The sequence below is a fragment of the Staurois parvus genome, unplaced genomic scaffold (genome assembly GCF_062004578.1).
Source record: "Staurois parvus isolate SC_StPar_1 unplaced genomic scaffold, SC_StPar_1.0 ptg000166l, whole genome shotgun sequence".
In the NCBI taxonomy this organism is placed as follows: Eukaryota; Metazoa; Chordata; class Amphibia; order Anura; family Ranidae; genus Staurois; species Staurois parvus.
This window is the reverse complement of record NW_028317962.1, coordinates 3,929,648-3,954,418: the sequence shown is the minus strand read 5'-3', so window position 1 is coordinate 3,954,418 and position 24,771 is coordinate 3,929,648. Positions and strand designations below refer to the sequence as shown.

Here is a 24,771-nt window from a genome sequence, read left to right as displayed (position 1 = left end):
AATGATAAAGAGGACACGTCCCTGCCATGGTCCGGTTACATTAACCACAGTATGTAGGCAAAGGACACGTCCCTGCCATGGCCCGGTTACATTAACCATAGAGCTCTAATATGTAGAAAATGAATTCCTTAACCACACAAGTGCTTTCTGACCTCTATTTTTCCATTATGTTGGCTCTTCAAAATAACAAATGCAGTAATATAAGGTTGGATACAAAGTTTAGTGCAGCATAACACATTGGTAGCATAACAGTACATTTTGTATACAGACATCAGACCAAAAAGAGGGACAACTGAGGTTGCCTGAGAGACAGAGGGATTTGGTTTAAAAAAACAGTTGGGAGCTATGGCCACTATGGGGGGTTATTTACTAAAACCTGAGAGTGCACAATCTGGTGTAGTTATGCATGGTAGCCAATCAGCTTCTAGCCTCAGTTTGTTAAATTAAGCTTTGACAATAAAACTTGGAAGCTGATTGGTTTCTATTCAGATCGGCAGCAGATTTTGCACTCTCAAGTTTTAGTAAATAACCCCCTATGGTTCATACTGGTACATTGCAGGAATGGGTACCATACAGTATACCACAGCACAGTGAAAGAAGGGGTACCACACAGTACACTAAAAGAAGGGGTACCACACAATACATTCCATGGAGAGCTAGCACAAATGTACACTGAAAGAATGGGTACCACACAGTATACTGCATGGAGGGGTACCACACAGTACACTGAAAGAAGGGGTATCACACAGTAAAATGCATAGAGGGGTACCACAGAGTACACTGTATGGAGGGGTACCACACAGTACACTGAAAGAAGGGGTATCACACAGTAAAATGCATAGAGGGGTACCACAGAGTACACTGTATGGAGGGGTACCACACAGTACACTGAAAGAAGGGGTATCACACAGTAAAATGCATAGAGGGGTACCACTGAGTACACTGTATGGAGGGGTACCAACCGTACACTGTATGGAAGGGTACCACACAGTACACTGAAAGAAGGGTACCACACAGTACAATGCATAGAGAGTTACCACAGAGTACACTGTATGGAGGGGTACCAAAGCATACACTATATGGAGGGATACCCCACAGAACACTGCATGAAGGGGTACAGTAGCACAAAGTACTCTGAATGAAGGGGTTCAGTACCATACAGTACATTACATCAAGCTTTTTAGATAATTCGAATTCAGTGTTAAGATCTAAGGTTCAAGCAGCAGAAAACTAAAAAAAACTAAGGAAAAAGTTTTCCACTGCGAGACAAAAGCACAATGTGCTAGTAGGCATTGCATATTAGCACAATATGAAGAACTTACCTTAAAGGATAAGTTTACCCTTGGGAACATGTTACAATTCCCCCCCCCCCGTTTTTAGGGTGGAATATGTAACATGTTCCCATAGCTGCAGCCCCCCCCCCGCCAGATAGTACAGGGAGATGTTTCCCCATACTATCTGTCAGATTTGAAAGTAGCATGGTCGTGTGGGGCTCCACCCACATGGCCGCATAACTTATTAACAGAGTTATGTGAATGAGTGCCTACAAGTTCCAGCAGCCTTAGCGGCTGTCAGCTTGTAGTTTTCAATTAACTACATGGCGCTGTGGAGCACTGTGGTAGTTTACTGAAGCCTCCTGTCAGAATAACTGCTTGCTTGTACATCCCAAGTGGAAGCAGTTATTCTGACAGGTCTGCAGGAGACCTGCATGGCATCATCGATCTACTGATCACTGATGCAATGCTTTTCAGGCTCCTGCAGACAAAAATAATAAATGCACTTTTTTTTACTTGCAAAAAAATGTGCATTTATTATTTTTGTCAAAACGGTGAACCTCCAGTGTCACAACTACAGAGGCTTCCATCTTTACCTGGTCTTCCTTCCTTCCACTTGATTGGCTGAGTCACGAAGATGTCACTCCCGTGCATGTGCGCGGCAGCATCAGCCACAGCACACAGCTCTAAAGGAATGGCACGGGTATGCTGTTCCTTCGGACCTCATGCACCGAAGACTATACATGTGTATGTGCAGCCAAAAAATGTATTTTTCAGTATGCTTGCATCATGTTTTAATAAATACAGTTTTCTTAAATTACTTTGTGAATCTGTAAATTTTTTATCTCTGAGATTTTGCCTTTTGTGCGCCTTCAACTTTGTAATGGATTGCTAAAAAAAGCAATTTATTTAAGAAGACTGTATACAATGAGCCATGAAGGCAAACATACTGAAAAATAAATGTAGGGGGTCTGTGCACATTTTAAGACCATCTCTGTTACCAAATTGGACAAGGTCCGATGCATTTACCAGAGTACTTGATTATATAAACTTTGCTCAAAGATTCCAAACCTCAGTGATGGCAAGGGTTGGACCACCTGTCAAGCCAGTGTTGATTGTGTCCTTGAATACATTCACTCTCTCTTTTTGACCAGTTGTCTATTGGCAACTGGACAGAAAGTGATAGGAAATACAACTGTTTAGAGTTCTCATCTCAGTGTTAAAGGGACATTGTCCATTCAGGTCACTTGTTTGGGTGATAATGGTTTAAGACCTCATGCACACAGCATGTAAAAACACTTCTTTTAAAGGCGTTTAGAGGCTGAAAGAAGAAAAAACATCAAAGTTAGCCTATGTGTCCATGCACACATAGGAATTTTCAGACATATTAGAAGAGGAGTGTTTAGAGGATGAAAACAAATCGCACCACCAGCTCATTAAGAGGGAGCCCTCTTTTAAGAAGAAATAACGCTGAGTGCACCTAAACATGTAAACATGCCAAAAAACTAGGTGCAACTAGCGCATGGGAATTTGTTTATTGCAATGCCCAGAATAAATTAGTATTGCCCAATGGAATGAATGAACGCTCAAATGTTTTATGTGCCTAAACACATCCAAACATGCCGAAGTACGCTTGTAAAACATGGTTTTAGGCACTTTTTAAGCTGCATTTTCCTCCTCTGGAGCAAAGGCATTTAGGGGAGGAAAGAGAATGTCCTGTGTGCATGAGCCGTAAGAGGAGAAGCCCCATTGTTTTGAGAGATTTTCTCTTTCTTTCTGTTATTCGGACTCTAGGACGAGAAGTAAAGGTTAATCTCCCCAACTGGACACAGACAGCAAAAAATAAACTGAGGGATTTTCACCCTTTCCCTACAATATTTAAAGCAAAAACAAAAAGACTATACTTACAATTCAAGCAATGTTGTCCTAACTCATTGGAATACTAGTTAAAACATGCAGCTAACATAAGAAAAGCTATAAAAATATGAAAATTAAGCACAACCATTACAATCAAGCAAAATAAACCAATGCTACTATGCAATGGGATATTTATCTCACCTGGCCAAGCACATAACTGATTGGACACTGTGTTTTTTTTCCAGTCTGACAAACCCAGAACTGGATCACATGCTGGGCTGCCGTTTACAAATGAATGACATACTGCACTAATGCCACAAAAGATTATAACATGCCACACCACCGCTTGTTTGCTTGTTGACTGTTTAATGCCATATGGATTTTCAGTTCCTTCAATGTTCCAGATTCAAATATTACATCTAAATATGGAGCCATAATAATAAAGGCAAAAAAGAGAGGAGTAAATGATGACTGATGAGAACATCTCTCCTGACATGGACAGCTGGTAAACCATTGGTCTAGCCATCCTTAAAGCTGAAGTCGAGGCAAACAGACAGATGCAACATATTGTGAGGGAAAATGGAATAGCTGTTTTATATATATCAAACGTTTAGTTTGGATTAAGTGGCGATAATGAATGTATATTTTGTTATTAGAAGTCTTATTGTGTAACAGCTGTATCTCATGTGTTAGAATGCTATTTACACTTCCAGATGAGAAGTTTGCTATATCAAGGAACTACTGGAAGTAGCATGCCTGCATGAATGTTCATTTGCATTTCAATTACCTCGACCAGAAACTAGAATGAAACTTCAAAGTAGTCAGTTAGGTTCCCACCCATCTTAGGACATATAAATTGTATTAGATTTCCAAGCCAGTTTGAAACCAACACTATGTATTGTTCTGCTCTCCCTGAATGAAGGTCTAACTACATGCTTGTATAATAAACACATCTACTTTTCAATCTGGCTTCAGCAGTTAAAATGTTACTGAAACCCATGAGTTTTGGGTTTCCTCGTCAACATAAACAAATTTTTTTACCTGCCAATGGATTTATATTTGTATCCATCGGGTTCTGAAAGTTACACAGCTCTCAGACCCCAGGTTACTTTATAGGAAAACGACCAGAGTTCTACCTGGCTGCTTGCATTGCTTTAAGGTGTCCTTTTATGACACAGAGAATAGCTGTGATTCAGAGGATTGCAGCTATTCTCTGGTCATTCACAGTTTATAACACTCAGAAGAACATGTTCAGCCCTTCACTGGAGATCTGTGTTCTCCCTCCAGATTCTCCAGCCCAGAGCTGGAGAATCGGAGGGACCACAAACTAAGCAGAGATGATTTACCTCTGCTTAGTAAACTGATCTTTTACTGTAATCTCACGAGATTATAGTAAAATCAGTCATTTTCCAGCGTTTGTAGACCGTTCTCCCTTCGTTTGGAGAACTGATCTACATATGCTTCATAAACGGCATTCACAGGAGAACTGTGTTCTCCGAGAATGCCGGAGAACTGAGCAGCAATCTATTACCGCTGGTTCATAAACGGACACCATAAAAGGAAGAGTGCTATCACTCAGAAAACACAAGTCCACAGCCATAAGCCCAATAAGACCAGACCTGCCCACCTGCTATTTTGAGGAGAGAGAATAGAGTAGTAGCTGGCTTGTGTTGTTGTGGGCTTGTGTTTTTGTGAATGATGGCACTTGTTTCCAGTGCACTGTCATTCACAACAACACAAGCTACCAGCTAGTGGTCATTTGTGTAGGGACGACATATGCATGTCACTGTGATATATGTAAGTACTTACATGCGTACCTCGGTTTACGAATTTAATGCTTTCTGCGGGAATTTTCGCATTGCGAGAAATTCATAAACAGAAACGCGGTTTCCCATAGGAATCCACTGAAAGCCAATTAATCTGTTCCGGAGGTCAAAAAACAGTAAAATAAAGTATTTTATCTGTTCAAAACTCTTTATAAAGTGTGCTTTAAAGGCATAAATACTGTACAGGGACATGATTAAAAATGAATTTCGTAAATGCATTGAAAACCAATTAATCCATACCGGAGGTAAGAAAAAAGTCTTATCTGTTCAAAATTCTTTATAAAGTGCACTTTAAAGGCACGAATACTGTACAGGGACATGATTAAAAAAAAAATCATAAATGCATTGAAAACCAATTAATCTGCTCGTATTGCGAAAAAAAATTGTAAACTGAGGCATTATTTTCAAAGAATTTTCATTCATAAACCGAAAATTACTTTAACTGATGCGTTCATAAACTGAGGTATATATACAAGGGTCATTCAAGGCAAACCAGGACTTTTAATTTTACAGATATAAAAAGGGATGCTAGCGTGGTGGTACTACATGCAGTAGTAAGTGGCAAGTGTTTCCTATTACTGATAGGTGGTGCACAGGTCAAGGGCCAGTTCACAAGACCGTTAATAAAGATGGCAGACAACAGTGTTGGTGCGTGCATGGCACAGCATGTGGTGATGAAGTTTCTTGTAAACGAAGGTGCAAAAAAACCTGCGGATATCTACAGGAGACTTCAAACACAGTACGGTGATGAGACGCTCAGACACAGTAAGACATTTGAATGGTGTAAATGTTTCAAAGATGGTCATACATCTGTCAGTGATGATCCCGGCCATGGTGGTTCCCAGCCCACAGCAGTTGTTTCTGTGAACATTCAATGACTGGAAAACCTGATCCTGGATAATTGACTCATAATCTGTCGTGAAATTCCACAAGAGACAAATCTTTCTATGGGAATGGTGAACACAGTGATGAAGTGAAGCAAGCTGTCCTAGGATGGTTCAGGCGTACTAACAAATCTGTCTATGCCGAACAGGGGCGGACTGACAACTCATGGGGCCCACTAGCAATAGGGGATCATGGGGCCCCTGTGTCCTTGCCCAAACTCAAAAAAGCCTATGAAAAAGGTACCAGGGGAATCTCATGGTGCCCCCTACCTACCCCTGGCCCTCAATAGGGGATCATGGGGCCCCTGTGTCCTTGCCCAAACTCAAAAAAGCCTATGAAAAAGGTACCAGGGGCATCTCATGGGGCCCCCTACTGACCCTGGGCCCTCGGGCAGTGCCCGAGTTTCCAAATGGTCAGTCCGCCCCTGATGCCGATGCTTTCCAAGCATTAGTTAAATGCTGGATAAGTGTATACATGTAGCAGGGGAGTATGTAAAAAATACATGCTGTTTCCACCCACTGAAATTCAATCTTTTATTACATAAACTCAAAAGTTCCAGTTTGACTTGAATGCCCCTCCTATATTGTCTTGGATATTTTTCCGGATCTTAGCACCTACAAAGGGAAATTTTGAGACCACTAGGAAGTTCTGCATGTTTTACATTGCCAGTCTTGTCCCACTATAAATATATGTAGGCCTGTTATTCCTGGGTGGCTTTGGTGTGGACATTTGCATTCATGCTTCCCTATCTCTGCTGATGGTTGGCGCCACCTGTATACACATACTGTAGATTTCATACTCAAGGATCTCCTGGGGAAGCAATTATAGTGAAATGCGTAGAGATCTCACATCCACTTTTCCACATTATTTATGTCTATTGTAGTGCTATTGGTGCATTGCATCCATTTTTATGGTTTCTGTGTTCGGGTTTAAAGGGATGAGGTGGCAACCCTAGAAACTACCCATCAGAAAGGTGAGTTTAATAGCCCTTCTTTTGCAGGGATTTGTCAGTAGGCACCATTTGCACAGACATTTTGCCACAATAAATATCCCAGCAGCAGGAATCTACTGATACCTGCTGCTGGGCTTGACAGCTGCAAGTGGCTAGCAGTGGCCCCCCGAGCCTGTACACTGCAATAACAGGCTGTCGGTGTCTGCAGCTATTCATGTCTACATAGTTAGTGATCAACACAGGGCTTGGCATCCGCTGCTATCCACACCCAGATGTCAATCCCAGCAGCAGGAATCAGTCGATTCCTGCTGCTGAGATTCACAACATGGCAAAATACCGATGAGAAGAGTGCCTTAGCATTTTTGGGCAACCGGCAGGGTTGCTGTATTTGTCTCTTTTTCTGGCTTTTTTCCTTCTATTTTCATCTGGTGATTCAGCCAATAACTCTGCTGTTTTTCAAAAGCTCAAGCTCTGCAGCAGAATGCATCGGTTTACATAGATGAGACAAACCATTTACCACTGACAGGGTTGATTAAAATGATCAGCATTTATTTATTCATGTAAAACCTTTATCCCTAAAGGAAAAAAACTGTTTGCAATGGATTATAAAGTGTTAGCTGGAGTTTGGCTTCAATTACTGTATTTGAATCTGTTCAATATTTCATACTCCCCCTTCTCGACTGACAGTGCTGCTATCTATTGTGCTTATTCCTCCGGTATGGTGTCTCACTAATACAGGAGGTGTGTTACTGGCCAGATCACCAGGTGAAAACAGAGGGGAAAAGCCAAAGAAAAGGAAACTAATGCAGACACCTCATCTAAGGATTGGTAAGCTGCAATATAATTGAAATATAATATAAATAAAACATTTTTGGTTTTAGGTTTATTACTGCATTATGCAGACGATACACATCCAATCATTCAATCTCATGCTCTATTTTATATTCCATTAAATTTAAATAGGAATAGACTGTATAATCCATCGTTTTCGATCGAGCACTGGGGAATCAAGTTAAATAAAACCCTGTCTGAATATGACTGATTTTCTATTGCTTTCTATCACATTGGTTGATAGTGTTCCTGTTTTCAATCAATTTCTTTTAAATTACAATTATTCTTTTAATATATTAACTCTGTTTTAATCCATAAAAACTGACCAAAGTTTGCTGGTAGATCAAATTTGTTAATGGTAGGTTTTCTTTGTTCTTCCAGTCACTTTTCATTCTACAAGCCATCAGATGCTGGCTGAAAGTGGTTGATATGACCTAAAAATTGTTAAGTGTATGGAAATCATTAGGGGCGACAAGGAGCAAGCCATACACTCACCGACCAGTTTATTAAGTACACCTGTTCAATTCCTTGGTAACACAAACTGCAATCAGCCAATCACATGGCAGCAACTCAATGCTTTTAGGCATCTAGATGTGGTGAAGATGACTTGCTGAAGTTCAAACCGAGCATCAGAATGGGGAAGAAAGCTGATTTAAGTGACTTTGAACATGGCATGGTTGTTGGTGCCAGACAGGCTGGTCTGAGCATTTCAGAAACTGCTGATCTACTGGGATTTTCACACACAACCATCTCTAGGGTTTACAGAGAATGATCTGAAAAAAAGAAAATATCCAGTGAGCGGCAGTTGTGTGGACGATAATGCCTTGTTGAGGTCAGAGGAGAATGGGCAGACTGGTTTGAGATGATAGAAAGGGAACAGTAACTCAAATAAAAATAATCATTTGTTACAACAAAAGTATGCAGAATACCATCTTTGAATGCACAACACGTCTATCCTTGAAGCAGATGGGCTACAGCAGCAGAAGACCACACCCGGTGCTACTCCTGTCAGCTGAGAACAGGAAATGGAGAGTACAATTCGCACAGGCTCACCAAAATTGGACAATAGAAGATTGAAAAAATGTTGCCTAGAGTGATGAGTCTCAATTTCCGTAGAGATATTTGTGCGTAAAAATCCCAGTAGATCAGCAATTTTTTGAAATACTCAGATCAGACACCTGCTCTGGCACCAACTACCATGCCACGGTCAAAGTCACTTAAATCCCCTTTCTTCCTCATTCTGATGCTCGGTTGGAACTTTAGCAAGTTGTCTTCATCACGTCTAAATGCCTAAATGCATTGCCTTTCTGCTATGTGATTAACTGATTAGCAATTTGTGTTACCAAGCAATTGAACAGGCGTACCTAAGAAAGTGACCGGTGAGTGTATGTTACTCAGCAAAAAAAAGAGAAAAGGGCAATCCATTTATACAGTCTATAAATGCACTTTGCTGCTTCATCTCAACTGCCTCATTCACACTGACAAACCTGTAATTATATCCATTTCTATGCATTGCTAGGACATTTTGAAGCGCACATAAATGCATAAAATGATTTTTAATGGTATCATTCACATTGTGCATTTTCCTGCAATCAGTTTAGTTGCGTTTAGAGGAAATACAATTGTGAGCACCCAGGGGTAGATTCAATGCTCTTAATGCATCTAAAGGCATAAAAACACATGTAAATGTGTGTGAGAAGCATACAATAGTATGTAAAGGCAAACATATTTAAATGCAAGGGAACTTGATCTGGGAAGTGTAGAGTTTGTTTATACTATCCAGGTCATTTAGCCTGCACTTAAATTGGTATTAAACCCCAAACCAAAAATGTTTTGTATTGCAGCTTACCAATTACTAGATGTGGTGGCTGCATTAGTTTTCTTTTTTAGTTTTATCTTCCTCTGTTTTCACCTGGTGATCTGGCCAGCAACACACCTCCTGTATTAGAATGCCCTCCACTCTGGATGAAGGAGCACGGGGGCACCTTTGTACAGCAGCATTGTTAATCTAGGGGAGAAGGGAGTGTTAGATGTACTAGCAGATTTAGACCCACTAACAAATTAAAGCCAAACTCTAGGTATGTCTAGGTTTACACTGGTGCAGGTTTGGGAATACTCACAAAATCACACACAAAATGCGCTGTTCTGTAGCAGACACACATTGATGCCATTAATTCCTAATGGCATCCCCGCACATTGACAAATGCCTGCTTTTTTGTGTGCGTGAAACTGCATATGACATTTTGTGCGGCACAGTTTTGTAAAAGGGTCAAGGACTTCCTTACCTGTGTTTCTACTGGTAGGGAAGCCATTGAAATGGAAGGGCTCTACCCACAAAAGGCGGGGCACCTAGCCTTTAAGGTGGTACTAAAGGTTTGTCATTTTTTTAAATATAACAACATGTTATACTTACCTGCTATGAGCATTGGTTTTGGATCCTCTTATTTTCAGATCCCTCGCAGGTGCTCTTGGCTCCTCCCCCTTGGCCAGTGCTTGTTCTTGAGCCCAGATCTATGCGTCCATAAGGTATATAGACACGCGGCTTGGCCCCCGCCCCCTGCTCTCTCCTCATTGGCTCACTGGCTGTAATCGACATCAGTGGGAGCCAATGGCTCCCGCTGCAGTCTAAGCCAATGAAGAGAGGGAGTCTGTCTTCATTTGCTCCCGGGACAGCTGAGGCTATCGTGCACATCGCTGTATCAAGAGGGGGCTCAGGTAAGTATTGGGGGGGGGGGCTGGAGGGGCTCCTGCACACAGATTTTCTACCTTCATGAATACAATTTTTACCACTGAATCATCTGTGTCCAATGACACAGCAGATCACCGGGTAAATGTAGTTGCCGGTTATCAGCTGCACTTTCTTCACGTTGTCACAGTGTGAGGAAAGTACTGCCGATAACTGGCAGCTATCACAAAGCAGATCGGCACTGATCATCAGGGCACTCATGATCAGTGCCCTGCAGTACCACCCATCAGTGCCATTTACCAGTGCCCAGCAGTGCCATCCACCTGTGCCCAGCAGTGACACCCATCAGTGCCACCCATCAGTGCTGCCCCTGGGCAGTTGTGCTCATCAGTGCTGCCCATCAGTGCTGTCAGTCAGCTCCGCCTGTCAGTGCCCATCAGTGCCACCTATCAGTGCACATCATTGCTGCATATCAGTGCATCATAATCAGTGCCTCCTCATCAATGCCCACCAGTGCCACCTCATCAGTGCCCATCAGTGCTGTCTATCCATACCACTTCATCAGTGCCCATCAATGCTGCCTATCAGTGCCCATCAGTGCTGCCTATCAGAGCTGCCTCATCAACACATATCAGTGAAGGAAAAAAATTACCTGTTTATAAAATGTTATAATAAAAACCTTTTTTTTCAAAATATTTTGCTATTTTTTTGTTTACAGTGCAAAAACTTAAACACCTAGTGGTGATTAAATAACCCTAAAAGAACGCTCTATTTGTGTGAAAACATGATACAAATGTCATCTGGGTACAGTGTTGCATGACCACGCAATTGTCATTGAAAGCTGAAAATTGACCCGGGCAGGCAGGCGGTAAGTGCCCAGTAGGCAAGTGGTTTTTAAAGGAGAATTATACAACAAAATGGTTAGTTAAACCAAACACATTTTTTTTTTACTAGTACTATTCCTTTATATTGGCTTTAGAAGTTTACAAATGCAACAATTTATAAGCTGGATGAAAGGTTTAGCACTGGGAAACACTTTTTGGAAGATAAATAGTACATTTTATATACAACCAGGGGTGGACTGACCATTTGGAAACTCAGGCAGGGCCCGGGGTCAGTAGGGGGCCCCATGAGATGCCCCTGGTGCCATTTTCATAGGCTTTTTTGAGCTTGGGCAAGGACACAGGGGCCCCATGATCCCCTATTGCCCGGGGCCCCCATGATTTGTCAGTCCGCCCCTGTATACAACTATATATAGATCAGACCAAAATGAGGGACAAATGAGGAGGAAAGAGGGACAGAGGGACATTGTTCCAAATCAGAGAGAATCCTGTGACATCAGGGACAGTTTGGAGATATGTAGATGCAGGAGTCTAGTGTGAATGTAGCTAACAAACAGGAGCTGCTCTTAAGGGGGAATCAGCATAGAAGGAAATCCCCCATTTGCTGAGATCACTTCAGTGTGGGAGGACAGAATGCTTTCCTCGCCCCCACAATACAGCCGTGTTCTGTTGGTGACAGTAGTTGATGAATTGAAATGTTACCAGGGTGATTCTCATAGCTAAAAAGCATATTTTGTTTTGCTTGCAATGTCAGATTCCACCAGAAGGTGGTGTTGTAGGAGAGATCCCTGGCAGATAAGGGATTTTTGAATAGTTTGAAAATCTCTAAAGGGTTTTGTGTTGGCTAAAATTCTATTGAATGTGTCATTTTGCAGATGTCATCATAGGAGTCATTTTGAGTCAGATGCAGGGTAGAATATGAAAGTACATGATTAGCTGCTAGACAATACCCCAATATTCCTCTTCAGCACTTCATGAAATGATTATCTGTGCAGGCATACAGCTTGAAACTACCAACTATGACTAATATATTGTCCACAATTCAGCATCCTGGCAAATGGTGGCAATGACTGCATTTCACCATGCTGAGTTTTTGCCATCAATAAACTTTTTTCCTTTGGCAGTTGTTTAAATGACATATATTAATATTTATCATCTTTATAAAAGTGAATTGAATCGTTTTGTACTGCAAAAACATATTGTTTATTGTTCTGTGTAAAAACACGCCTGGAACAACTGTATGATTGGATTGCTGATGGAAGTGGTGTCATGTAAACTGTCTCTTTTTTACAGAATCGATTCGCTTCTGCATAGGATTTTCTGTAGTGAACTGGGTGACTTTTAAAGTGGTTGTAAAAGCTAAAGGTTTTTTTTTCCCTTCATGCATTCTCTGTATTACAATAAAAAAAATTTAGGTGCAGCTCTCCCCTCCCCCCCCCCCCAAATACTAACCTATGCCTGTCCTCAATCCAGTGCTGTTCACAAGAGTAGTGGCACTGCTCTCTCTCTCTCTCTCCTTCCTCACTGGACCCAGTGAGAGCAATGGGAGCTACTGGCTCTCACTGCTGTCACTCAAATCCAGTAACTAGGGAGCAGGGGGGCAGGGCTGTGTGTATCACTAGGTGCACGGGAGCAAGCCCACCCACATGAGTACCCCCCTGATCAAGTGGCTTACTGAGGGGTACTCTAAGGCAGAAGAAGCAAGAAGCTCCGCCGGGGGACACAGGGCACAGAGCAGGTAAGTAAAACACGTCTGCTATTAAAAAAAAAAAAAAGACTTTATTTTCACTTTGATGCTTTAAAGAGCCCACTGTGCTTTTAACAATATCATAGTAAACTGCACTGAACTAAACTGGTGTTTCTTAGAAAGAAAATTCCAGTTTACATTTTTAGTGAATTTGCCAGCCTTAAAAATGCAGTTCTTCTTGTAATATATATCTTGTCTCCAACACTGACCAACCCAGAAACTTTGCTGCTCCACCGCTGGCAGTCCTCTATTGGGCTGAACAATCACCAGAGACAGGCACTGTGATGATCAATTTTCCAGCTGATGGTCATTCAGGTGGTGTCTATAGATGTCATTTTGGAGTTGATTTACTAAAACTGGAGAGTGTAAAATCTGGTGCAAGAGTGTATGGTAGCCAATCAGTTCCTAACTTCAGCTTGTTCAATGAAGCTTTGAAAATAAAACCTGGAAGCTGATTGGTTTCAATGCAGAGCTGCACCAGATTTTGCACTCTCCAGTTTTAGTAAATCAACCCCAAAGTGACATCTGTAGATACCACCTGAAGGATCATCAGCTAAAAAATGGATCATTCAGAATACATTTTCCCCCCATAAAAAACATTCCACTAAAATACAACCTTGGTACAAAACATACATGTTTGGACAAAACTATTATTTTTGTCTAGATCTTTTATTAGAAGGACCTTGTGGTAATAGAATCTTCCCATCATCAATCACCTTTTGTCCATGGCTAGGGCAGCCTTTTTTTAACCAGTGTTCTGAGGAGTCATAGGGTTCCTTCAGAATTTGCTAGGGGTCCATTGACCAATGAGCAATTTCTGCCTCTCAGATAAGTAAACACTGACAGCATTAATCTTTTTAGCTATTTACAAGTGATTGGGGGGCTCTTTCCAATGACCACCAAAGCAAGCAGCATTCTTCCCAGTGACCATTACACTAATGAGCTGTAAGCAGAGTTCTTATTAGCAGGGGTCCTCTGAGACTGGAAAGTTATTTCAAGGGTTCCTTCATGTTAGAGAGGTTGAGAAAGGCTGGGTTCAGGGGCGGACTGACCATTTGGAAACTCGGGCACTGCCCGAGGGCCCGGGGTCAGTAGGGGGCCCCATGAGATGCCCCTGGTACCTATTTCATAGGCTTTTTTGAGTTTGGGCAAGGACACAGGGGCCCCATGATCCCCTATTGCCCGGGGGACCCATGAGTTGTCAGTCCACCCCTGGCTGGGCTAGAGGGTATCACAGCAGCTGATTACAGTCCCAAATAAAATCACATTGCAAAACAGGTTCTACAGATCTCTTCTTTTCTGAACTGCACCAGTTTATTATAGGCAGGAATGAGGATTGCTGCACCCCATCACATGGGCATGTGTGGTGAGTGATTTCTCTTAAAGGCTATCAAATAGAGTGATTAATGGCATTTTCAATGCTAGTTGACTAGGAAGCTACATTTCCTGATGATAGAGCAATGTGCTGATAATTTTATGAACTGTGGGTGCAGCTAGGAATGACAAGTCACTGATGGCTATTAAGGGTGGAAATACCTAAGCAGCCACAGCAGCAGGAGTGATCCTGCACGAGTGCCCCCATAGCTAGCAGCTTGTTGTGGGAGCACTTGTGAGGAGGGAGGAACCCAGAGAGCCAGCAGGGGACCTGAGAAGAGGAGGATTGGGGCTGCTCTGTGCAAAACCATTGCACGGAGCAAGTAAGTATAATTTGTTTGTTAATTTAATGGGGAAAAAAATCAAGCTTTACAATAATTTTAAGCCAAATGGATCAACACACACACACACACACACACACACACACACACACACACACACACACACTGAAGCATTTGCTTGGTTGCATCCCATTAAAAATAATAGTGCCTGTAATGTAAAATCAGTCTTCCAAGCAGATCCCTGTCCACAATTAATAGCAAGGCCTGTCTAGAAATTTGAAAGCACACAGCACTCAAATATATATCTATAAACCAATGAGCTAAAAAAAAATGTATTATCTTCACACAATAGCATGGAAATAAGTGCCACAACATCCCAGCTTGACTTAATCACATAGCAGCTCATCAAACAGATAAACTAACAAGCCAAACCCATCAAAACCCTCTCTATAGGGTCTGATGGCTTGTGACTCTGCCTTTGATCACACACCAGGAGTGAGGTCCATGGTGTTCTTATCATTGCATCCATGAAGGGATTCCAGAGTGCGGGACACCTGGCTGCCAAAATCTTCCCCACCATTCATGCACTCCCGCTGGAGGTGATGACGTAGCTCAGTGACATCATACTCGTAGCCATCTAGGATAGGTGTCTCACGAATGCCAAGGGTTCCACCAGGGTGTGTAGACTGTCCACGGGCATTGCGAAGGCTTTCTCTGCCATGGCCACCTCCAATGAGTACCGAAGGTATGTAATGGATCTCATTGGCTGCTTCTGCACTGGCACTTTTCTGTGGTTGTGGGGCGCGTCTCCTTTTGCACCAACGTCTCCTTGTATATAAAATGAGAAGCAGGCACAGGATGCAAAGCAGGAGGGCAATCATTCCACCCTAAAGAAAAAAAAATATTGCAAATGAATTACTAAATAGCCCTTTAAACATACATCAGCTTATAAACATAATTTTTTAAAAATTATAGTTTAAAGAGTATTTTACCCAACATTTCAAATTCCTGATATGTGTCTGTGGAACAATGTTCTTGTGATCCTGCCCGCCCCACTTCTTTCCTATTTCAAACTGACCACACTAGGCATAGAAGCACTTTCATCTCAGAATGGTCAGTTTTCTGGCTGTGCTGTAAAACCACCTGAAAAGTGATGGATTTTCATCATGAAATGAAGAGTTCTTGGCTCCTAAACCATGGGTGTGGAACTTTTATTTACTTGTAACCCCTGGAACTTACCTAAAGTGGAACTTTACTCTCTCAGTCAACATTGACTATTTTAATCCTTATGCTGCTAGCAGTAGTAAATAGATAGGAAGGTATGTTTACTTTTTTTTTTACATTCAGTTACTTCCTTGTTTCTGGCCTAGGCCAAAATTATGTCATCATACATCCCAGGAGTCTTCATGGGTATTTTTTTTTTCATCTGGAGGAAGGGCTTTTTCTGCTAAGCAGACCCTCCTGTCTGCATGCCTGAGCTAAGGGCAGGTGGATTTCAGGAAGCAAATGCCACATGAATCATCTGCCCTTATTTAAGATGGCCATGGCTAGAAAAATTAAGGTGGTGTTTTCAAGAAAATTTCTCAACAACTAAAAGCATGGAGACATGGATGTATGAGTGAGTTTGATTTGAATAATAAAAATGAAAGAAATAACACTTTTAGATGGTGGAGATAGATACAGTCAAAGTGGTATAAAACCCCAAAATAAAAATGTACTATATCGCAGCTTATCAAACCTAGTGGTTGCATTAGTTTTCTTTTTGTGTGGATTTTTTTCCCTCTCTTTTCACCTGATGATCTGGCCAACACACCTCCTATATTAGGGTGCAGCCCACTCTGGATGAAGGAGCCCAGGGGGCACAGCAGACAGCAGGGATATTTATCTGGTGGGAGAGGAGTGTTAGATGTACTAGCAGATTTAGGTACACAAACACATTGAAGCCAACCCCCAGCTCACGCTGCAGTTACAAAAGCAGTTACCGCAAACAGTTTTTTTTCCTTTTGGAAAAAAGGTTTAACATGAATAAATAAAAGCTGATGAGTGTAAGCACACCTGTCAGTAGTAACTGAGTTGTCTTAACACTCTGAACTGATGCATTTGCAGGAGAGCTTAACATCAGACTTACTGGGCAGATCACCATGTGAAAACAAAAGAAAGCCCAAAAAAAGAGAACTAATACAGCCATCAAATCTAAAAATATATATATAATAATTGTTTGCTTTTGGGTTTAGTATCACTTTAAGTTCTGCTTTAACACTGTTTCAGAGGCTCATTTTGCTAGAACTGACTAACCATAGCCATTGCCCTCCACATTATAGACCCTGCTCCACACTAAGAAACTAAACTAATGGTGAATGCAATGCCTCCAAGCTATACCCTCTGATGATGGAGTGTGGATCAGCATTTTTATTTGTGGCCTAAACGAGTACAGTGTACTAAGTGGTTAGCACTTCTGCCTACCATAACTATTGCCCTCTACGCTATAGAACCTGATCCATGCTAAGAAACAAAACAAACAGTGAATCCAACACCTCCTAGCTATACCCTCTGATGATGGAGTGTGGATCAGCATTTTTATTTGTGGGCGAAACGAGTACAGTGTACTAAGTGGTTAGCACTTCTGCCTACCATAACTATTGCCCTCTATGCTATAGAACCTGATCCATGCTAAGAAACTAAACTAATGGTGAATCCAACACCTCCTAGCCATACCCTCTGATGATGGAGTGCGGATCAGCATTTTTAATTGTGGCCGAAATGAGTACAGTGTACTAAGTGGTTAGCACTTCTGCCTACCATAACTATTGCCCTCCACGCTATAGACCCTGATCCATGCTAAGAAACGAAACAAACAGTGAATCCAATGCCTCCTAGTTATACCCCCTGATGATGGAGTGTGGATCAGCATTTTTATTTGTGGCCTAAACGAGTACAGTGTACTAAGTGGTTAGCACTTCTGCCTACCACATCCATTGCCCTCCACGATATAGATCCTGATCCACACTAAGAAACTAAACTAATGGTGAATCCAACACCTCTTAGCCATACCCTCTGATGATGGAATGTGGATCAGAATTTTTATGTGTGGCCTTAACGAGTACAGTGTACTAAGTGATTAGCATTTCTACCTACCATAGCCATTGCCCTTCACTCTATAGACCCTAATCCCTGCTAAGAAACTAAACTAATGGTGAATCCAACACCTCCTAGCCATACCCTCTGATGATGGAGTGTGGATCAGCATTTTTATGTGTGGCCTAAACGAGTACAGTGTACTAAGTGGTTAGCACTTCTGCCTACCATATCCATTGCCCTCCACGCTATAGACCCTGATCCACACTAAGAAACTAAACTAATGGTGAATCCAACACCTCTTAGCCATACTCTCTGATGATGGAGTGTGGATCAGAATTTTTATGTGTGGCCTTAACGAGTACAGTGTACTAAGTGATTAGCATTTCTAACTACCATAGCCATTGCCCTTCACTCTATAGAGCCTAATCCCTGCTAAGAAACTAAACTAATGGTGAATCCAACACCTCCTAGCCATACCCTCTGATGATGGAGTGTGGATCGGCATTTGTTATTTGTGGCCTAAACAAGTACAATGCACTAAGTGGTTAGCACTTCTGCCTAACAGCACTAGGGTTGTTGGTTCGAATCCCAGCCATGGCACTACCTGTCTGGAGTCAGCATGTTCTCCCTGTATGGATCTCCTTTAACAATCCAAAGACAAGCCGGAAGTTAATTGGCCCTAGTATGTGTATGTATGAATTTGGGTTAGGAACCTTAATTTGTAAGCTCCTTGAGGGCAGGCACTGATGTGAATGTATAATATATATATAAAGCACTACCTAAGTGGAAGGCGCTATATACACTAAGTATCTGTAATAAATACATTTCTAGATAGGTCCACTTTAGGAGAAAAAAAAACTACAGTAAACAAAATATACAGACAATGGGAACAAACACAAGAATGAATTTTTAAAGCCATGCTTTGCATAATACAAGCACATCGAACATCTTTTGATATCCGGATAGAACAAGACTGAATAATAGAAGATCAAGTAAAGTCTGCTTGAATGAGAAATATTATCATATCACTTTATTTGTATATTTCATGTTAAATTAGTTCTCAGGAATAACCAAAACCATTTTCTGTTCAGTTACTGGAGGATGTTTACATTAAATTAACAATGAAGCCATTTTATGCTACAAGGAAAAGCAATGCTTGCATTATCTTGGAGCATTTCATATTCTCTTATTGTTCATAATATTTTTTTGCCTTCCCTTTAAAATGAGAATGCAGTTCTGGGCATGAACACCTAAAAATCAATTCTGGAAAAAAAAAGTAGATCTTTTCTAGAGTTCAGCTAATATGACAAGCAGCAGTGTGCGCAAAAAAAAAAAAAAAGGTATTAGCTCCCATTTATATATCCAGCAGAACAAAATATCCAATCTTATTAAGTTGTTCACATGAATGCTGCAGCAAATTGTGCACAAATAATTTAACACTGCTGTAAATATGAGATGTTACGGGCACATTTCGGCAGCAGTGTCGTTATAGAGGAAGTCCGAGACAACTGTAATATACTAAAGGTACAAAACAGAAATGTGACCTGGATGAGGATGGTGAGAAGCTGAAAATATGCCGGCCGTAAAATTCTGGGTGTTTCCCCATGTCTGGGGAGCTGCAGGTGTCGCATGCAGCCCACCATACAAGTAAATGGCTGCATGTGACCATAATCATGTAATGCTGATACACAGAAGCATCAGCATTTACCTGCACATGTGTGTACAATGTATTCACTGAACACAAGTTTTGCATTTGGGAAATTAGTTATGCATAGCTAAATGCCAATGCTACTGTACGACATTTTCATGAGTATGGCCCCATTATTACAGGTACTTTTATAATGCTGTCAATCTTTACACAGCACTTTACATATATATTAAATATTGTTTATATGATACATTCACATCAATCTCAGCCCTCAAGGAGCTTACAATGTAAGGTCCCTAACTCACACTCATATACTAGGGCCCAAGGATGCTGATAAGGGGGTACCACCAGCACTCCTGTACGGGGCCTTGGATCTATCAGTTCAACAGGGGGGGCCCAGGCAGCTAACAAGCAGAAGGAAGGGGACAGGAGGGGTTGATCGGTGTGGTAGGAGCAGCATTTACTGGAACCAATTCCCTGTATTTCCCCCTTGCAGCAGATGAAATTTAGCTTCTCCTCCCCTACCCCCTACCACTGGCTTTAAGCTGCTGCAGGGAGGAACTACAGGGGATCAGATCTAGTAAATACAGACAGCTGTACACAAGGTCTAGATGTACAAGGCTCTACATTATGGGAAAGCAGCGGCTGTACACACAGCTGATGTGCATGTTCTGGTGAGTGGCCCCGAATGCACACTGTCTGTGTTCAGGGTTGTAGACCTACACCAACATGCCTGTCAAATTAGGACCTGATGCTGATTTGTACAGTCACTGCATCCCCATTACATAACCTGCCCCCATTCACACAGAGGTTTATTTATTTATTAACACAAAACAGTTTTATCTTTTAGATTTAGCAGGAATTGTGTGAGCTATGTTGTGTTTGCACCCGCTACTAATGATCTTAGTGTATCTTAGTGAAAATATTGTAGAAAGGGGGCCCTGTCAAGTAGGTTGTACAGGGCCCCGTGATTTCTAATAGTATTCCTGCTAAGGCCAATTTAGGCAGGAAACCCATGCAGGCACAGGGAGAAAATGCAAACCCCATGCAGGTAGTGCTATGATTGGGACTTGAACCGATGATCCTAGTGCTGCTACGCTGAAGTGCTCACCACCTAGCTGCATACAGCCTTTCACTTGTATGGTAGACTGTACATGGCTCTGCAGGTGTCAGAAAATTTTGTGCCTGTCATATTTTCAGCCTTTTGTCACCTACGTGAATAAGGCCTTGGTTACATCTAAGAACAAAATGTAATGTATTGCAGCTCCCTAGTACATAGGTATGGTTACTGAATTTGCTTTTTTCCCTTTACTTTTCACCTGGTGAACCTGCCAGCAACACAGTTTTGGTCAGCTTAGAAACATCTAATGTGTGTTTTCATTAGACGGTTGGTAGGCTGCAAAAGTCTACTCTTCCAGAAAATATCTGATAAGATTTCAATGAACAAATTGCTTGACGTGACTGTAGCCATGTCAGTGCACTTGTGACAGAAACAGTACTGTCCATTATATTTTTTTTTGCACTAATATACAATTTTCAGGACAAGTTTTTGGGGGGATGTCCCCTTCTTCAGGGTCCAAGCAGTACTACTTCACAAAGATTTTCTTAGTGAAGTGAACTTTGTGAAGTGGTACTGCTTGGACCTTGAAGAAGGGGACATCCCCCGAAAGCTTGTCCTGAAAATTGTATATTAGTGCAAATAAAAAAGTATCATGGACAGTACTTAATTGTTTCAGTGAACAAATTGGAACACATTCCTCCACTATGCCTATAGATACATATATGAATAAGGGCCTGTTTTAAAGTGTTTTGACTGCATGTTTAAACATATGTGCACAGGTTCTCTTTAACTTACAGGCATAGTATAGTTATGCTACTTTTGTATCATTTGACAATAACATCATACAATTTGGAACTTTTATTGAAAGAACTCTAGCAATCTGTATTTATATACAACCCTAAACAAAATTCTGCTGCAATTTCAAAAGAACTACAGTATACCAGGAACCCTCTCAGTGTGAAAACACTTAGGGCTCTTTTTATAACAAAAAAATTTGCATAGCCATTGATTCAGCAAATCTGTATGTACATTTTGTTCTGTTCTAATTGGGCAAAAGCAAATCTTATTTAGACTTTCTCTTTCAAAAAATGTGCTTTAGATAAAATGAAACTTTAGTTACTTAAGTCCTGTTAGATTACTTCAGGCTGGCCCCTTTTGCAGGTATAGCTATGTAAAACATTAAAAATATGTGCCTATATGAATGAAAAAACAATATGTAGTCTCACCCTGCTCTGCACATGGTCAGTTGCTCTCAATTTTTAGGCACTGTGTCAAAAATCTAGAGGAGGATCTGCTGAGAGCCTAAAAATTTACTGCGGCTCAGGGGCTCTGGGCTTCAGCAAATGAAGAAACAGGAGCAAAGCTGGAGGCAATTTGCAGCATGCACTAATTTTGGTAGCATAATTATTAATGTAGAATGTACAGTTATGGCCAAAAACATTGGCACCCCTCCATTTTTGTCAGATAATGCACCACTTTGCCCAGAAAATTGTTGCAATTACAAATGTTTAGACATTTTCATGTTTATTTATTTTGTTTGTATTCATACTGTATGACACAAAAAAGTGGAGAAATAAAAAGCCAATCTGACACATTCTACGCAAAACCCCAAAAATGGACTGGACAAAATTATTGGCACCTTCTCATAATTGTAAGAAATAATTGTATTCCAAGTTTCTGATGCTCCTGTAATTTGTAATTAAACTGACCTGTATCAATTAACAGGTGCTGACAATATAGAAATCACAGTGGCAACCAGTTACAATGGTGAAAAAGTGACTCAACCTTTCTGTTGTATGTCTCTGTTTGCCATATGGAGCGTGGAGAAGAGAAAGAGCAGCAAAGAACTGTCTGAGGATTTGAGAACAAAAATTGTGGAAAAGCATGGACAATCCCAAAGTTACAAGTCCATCCCCAGAGATCTTAATGTCCCTGTGTCCACTGTCCACTGTGTCAAGAAGTTTACAGCCCATGGTACTGTAGCTAATCGACGCGGATGAAATAGAAAAGTTGATTGCAACAAAGGATTGTTTGAATGGTGGCTAAAGAACCTTGATCAACTTCCAGAAAAATTCAAGCTGACCTTCAGGCACAGGGTACAACTGTGTTAGCTTACACTATACATCACCATCTGAATGAAAAGGGACTCTATGGTAGGAAACCCAGGAGGACCCCACTGATGATACAGAAACGTAAAAAAGCCAGATTGGAGTTTGCCAAAACTTACCTGAGGAAGCCAAAATCCTTTGGGAGAATGTGCTGTGCACAGATGAAACAAAATTAAATCCTTTTGGTAAAGACCTTCATTCTACTGTTTTCAGAAAAAGTAGTGAGGCCATTTAAGAAAAAAATACAGTCCCTACAGTCAAACATGGTGGAAGTTCACTGATGTTTTGGGGTTGCTTTGCTGTTTCAGACACTTGATGTCTTGACCATGTGCATGGCATTATGAATTCTGAAGACTACCAAAGATTTCTGGGGTGCAATATAGGGCCCAGTGACAGAATGTTGGGTCTCCATCAGAGGTCATGGGTCTTACAGCAGGACAATGACCCAAAGCACACATCAAAAAGCACCCAGAAATTGATAAGACAAAGCACTTGAGAGTACTGAGCTGACCAGCAATGAGTCCAGATCTTAATCCCATAGAGCACCTGTGGAGAGATATCAAAACAGCTGGTGGGGAAAGGATCTTTCCAATCTGAGAGACCTGGAGAAGTTGGCAAAAGAAGAGTGGTTCAAAATTCAAGTAGAGAGGTGAAAGAAATTAACTGATGGTTACAAGAAACAAGTGATTTCAGTTAGTTTTTCCAAGGGATGTGGTACCAAATATTAAATTGAGGGTGCCAATAATTTTGTCCAGTCCATTTTGTGGATTTTGCATGGAATGTTTCAGATCTGGATTTTTATTTCTCCACTTTTTTGTGTCCTATCAATACAAACAAAAGAAATAAACGTGAGAATGCCTAAACATTTGTAATTTCAACAACATTCTGTGGAAAGTGATGCATTATCTGACAGAAGTGCAGGGGTGCTGATATGTTTGGCCATGACTGTATGCTCCTTACCAAAGAACAGTGGTTTCCAAACTGTGGCCCGGGGGCTGGATGAGGCCCTTTGCTTGCCTTTATATGGCCCCTTGTGGCACTGGTCCTCCCACTGATACAAGACATTATTCCTCCCACTAACACCAATAATGGGGTACTATTCTTCTCACTGACACCAATAATGAGGCACTATGCCTCCCACTGACACCCATAATGGGGCACTATTCCTCTTACTGACACCAATGATGGGGTACTATTCTTCCCATTCCCACCAACTTCCGGCCCCCCTAAAGTCTGAAGGATAGTAAACTGGCCCTTTGTTTAGAAAGTTTGGAGACCCCTGCTAAAGAACATTATTTTTTAGTTGTTATAGGTAAAGTTCTGCTTTACGGGAAGCAGTGAAATACCATATTATAGCCACTAGATGGAACTGAGGAGCATATTATGTTGTATAGCAAGAGATGCAATGTAACAAATCTAGAGAATGCTAGAGGGAATTGGCAAACAAAAGTAACAATTGGTATGCATCATTTTGCATGATTAGCAGTCCTCTTCTATCTCTGTAAAGCAACCTCGGAGCTGCAGTAATACATCAGTGTTTTTATTCTGGCTTCCCAAGTTTGGTGGACAGGGTTTGCTGGTCATTGTATGCATATAAAAGAAGTATAGGCATTCCTCACTATGCCAGGCTTGTGATAGAGGGGATGCTGCTTTAAGCATGTGGCCATGCCCTTTCACACCCTTTGGCATCTGATGTCATTTTCTCCAAAGTCCCATGCTGGCAGACTGACTACTGAGCTGATATATTCTCTGGTTTTGATCTTGTGCATCTCCTAACACTGACAATGTTGCTCCCATCTGCTTCAGACAACCCAAGTCCTCATAGATGATGGCTTTTAGTTTGATATATGCTTTTATCCCTACTTCATGAGTGGCTAATTTGCATTTTTAAAAAATACATTATTTAATCTGCTGCACTTAGAAGCAAATATGTTTTTATGTCCCTATTGATTAGATTTCCCATCCCTTTCTGACCAGACAGACTAGTCCTTACTCTCGCTAGAGTGCTCCCTTGGCCATGCATTTTTTCAAGCTTCATGCAACAGGCTACAAAAGACAAGACACTCAGATGTGAATAGGCCCATTTTGAATAATGGGATCCTTCATCTTGAGAAATACAGATATATACTAATCCATCATGCCATATGAACTGGGAGGCGTGTGATTGGCCCTAAATTTATTCTGCAGCAGGACAATGACCCTGAACATACAGCCAATGTCATTAAGAACTATCTTCAGCAAACAAGGACTCCAGAAAGTGATGATTTGGCCCCCACAGAACCCTGATCTCAACATCATCAAGTCTGGCTGAGATTACATAAA

The 24,771-nt window shown here is 41.3% G+C and overlaps 1 protein-coding gene across 2 annotated transcripts in view; it reads right to left on the bottom strand.

Annotated features, from left to right (window-relative positions):
- ASTN1 (astrotactin 1) overlaps positions 1 to 24,771 on the bottom strand; it is a 715,149-nt gene that overhangs the window by 269,384 nt on the left and 420,994 nt on the right. For both annotated transcript variants that reach the window (XM_089676329.1, XM_089676330.1), the window contains exon 3: positions 15,046 to 15,442. In XM_089676329.1, coding sequence (XP_089532455.1) covers positions 15,046 to 15,442 — 397 coding nt within the window. The remainder of the gene's footprint in view (positions 1 to 15,045; positions 15,443 to 24,771) is intronic.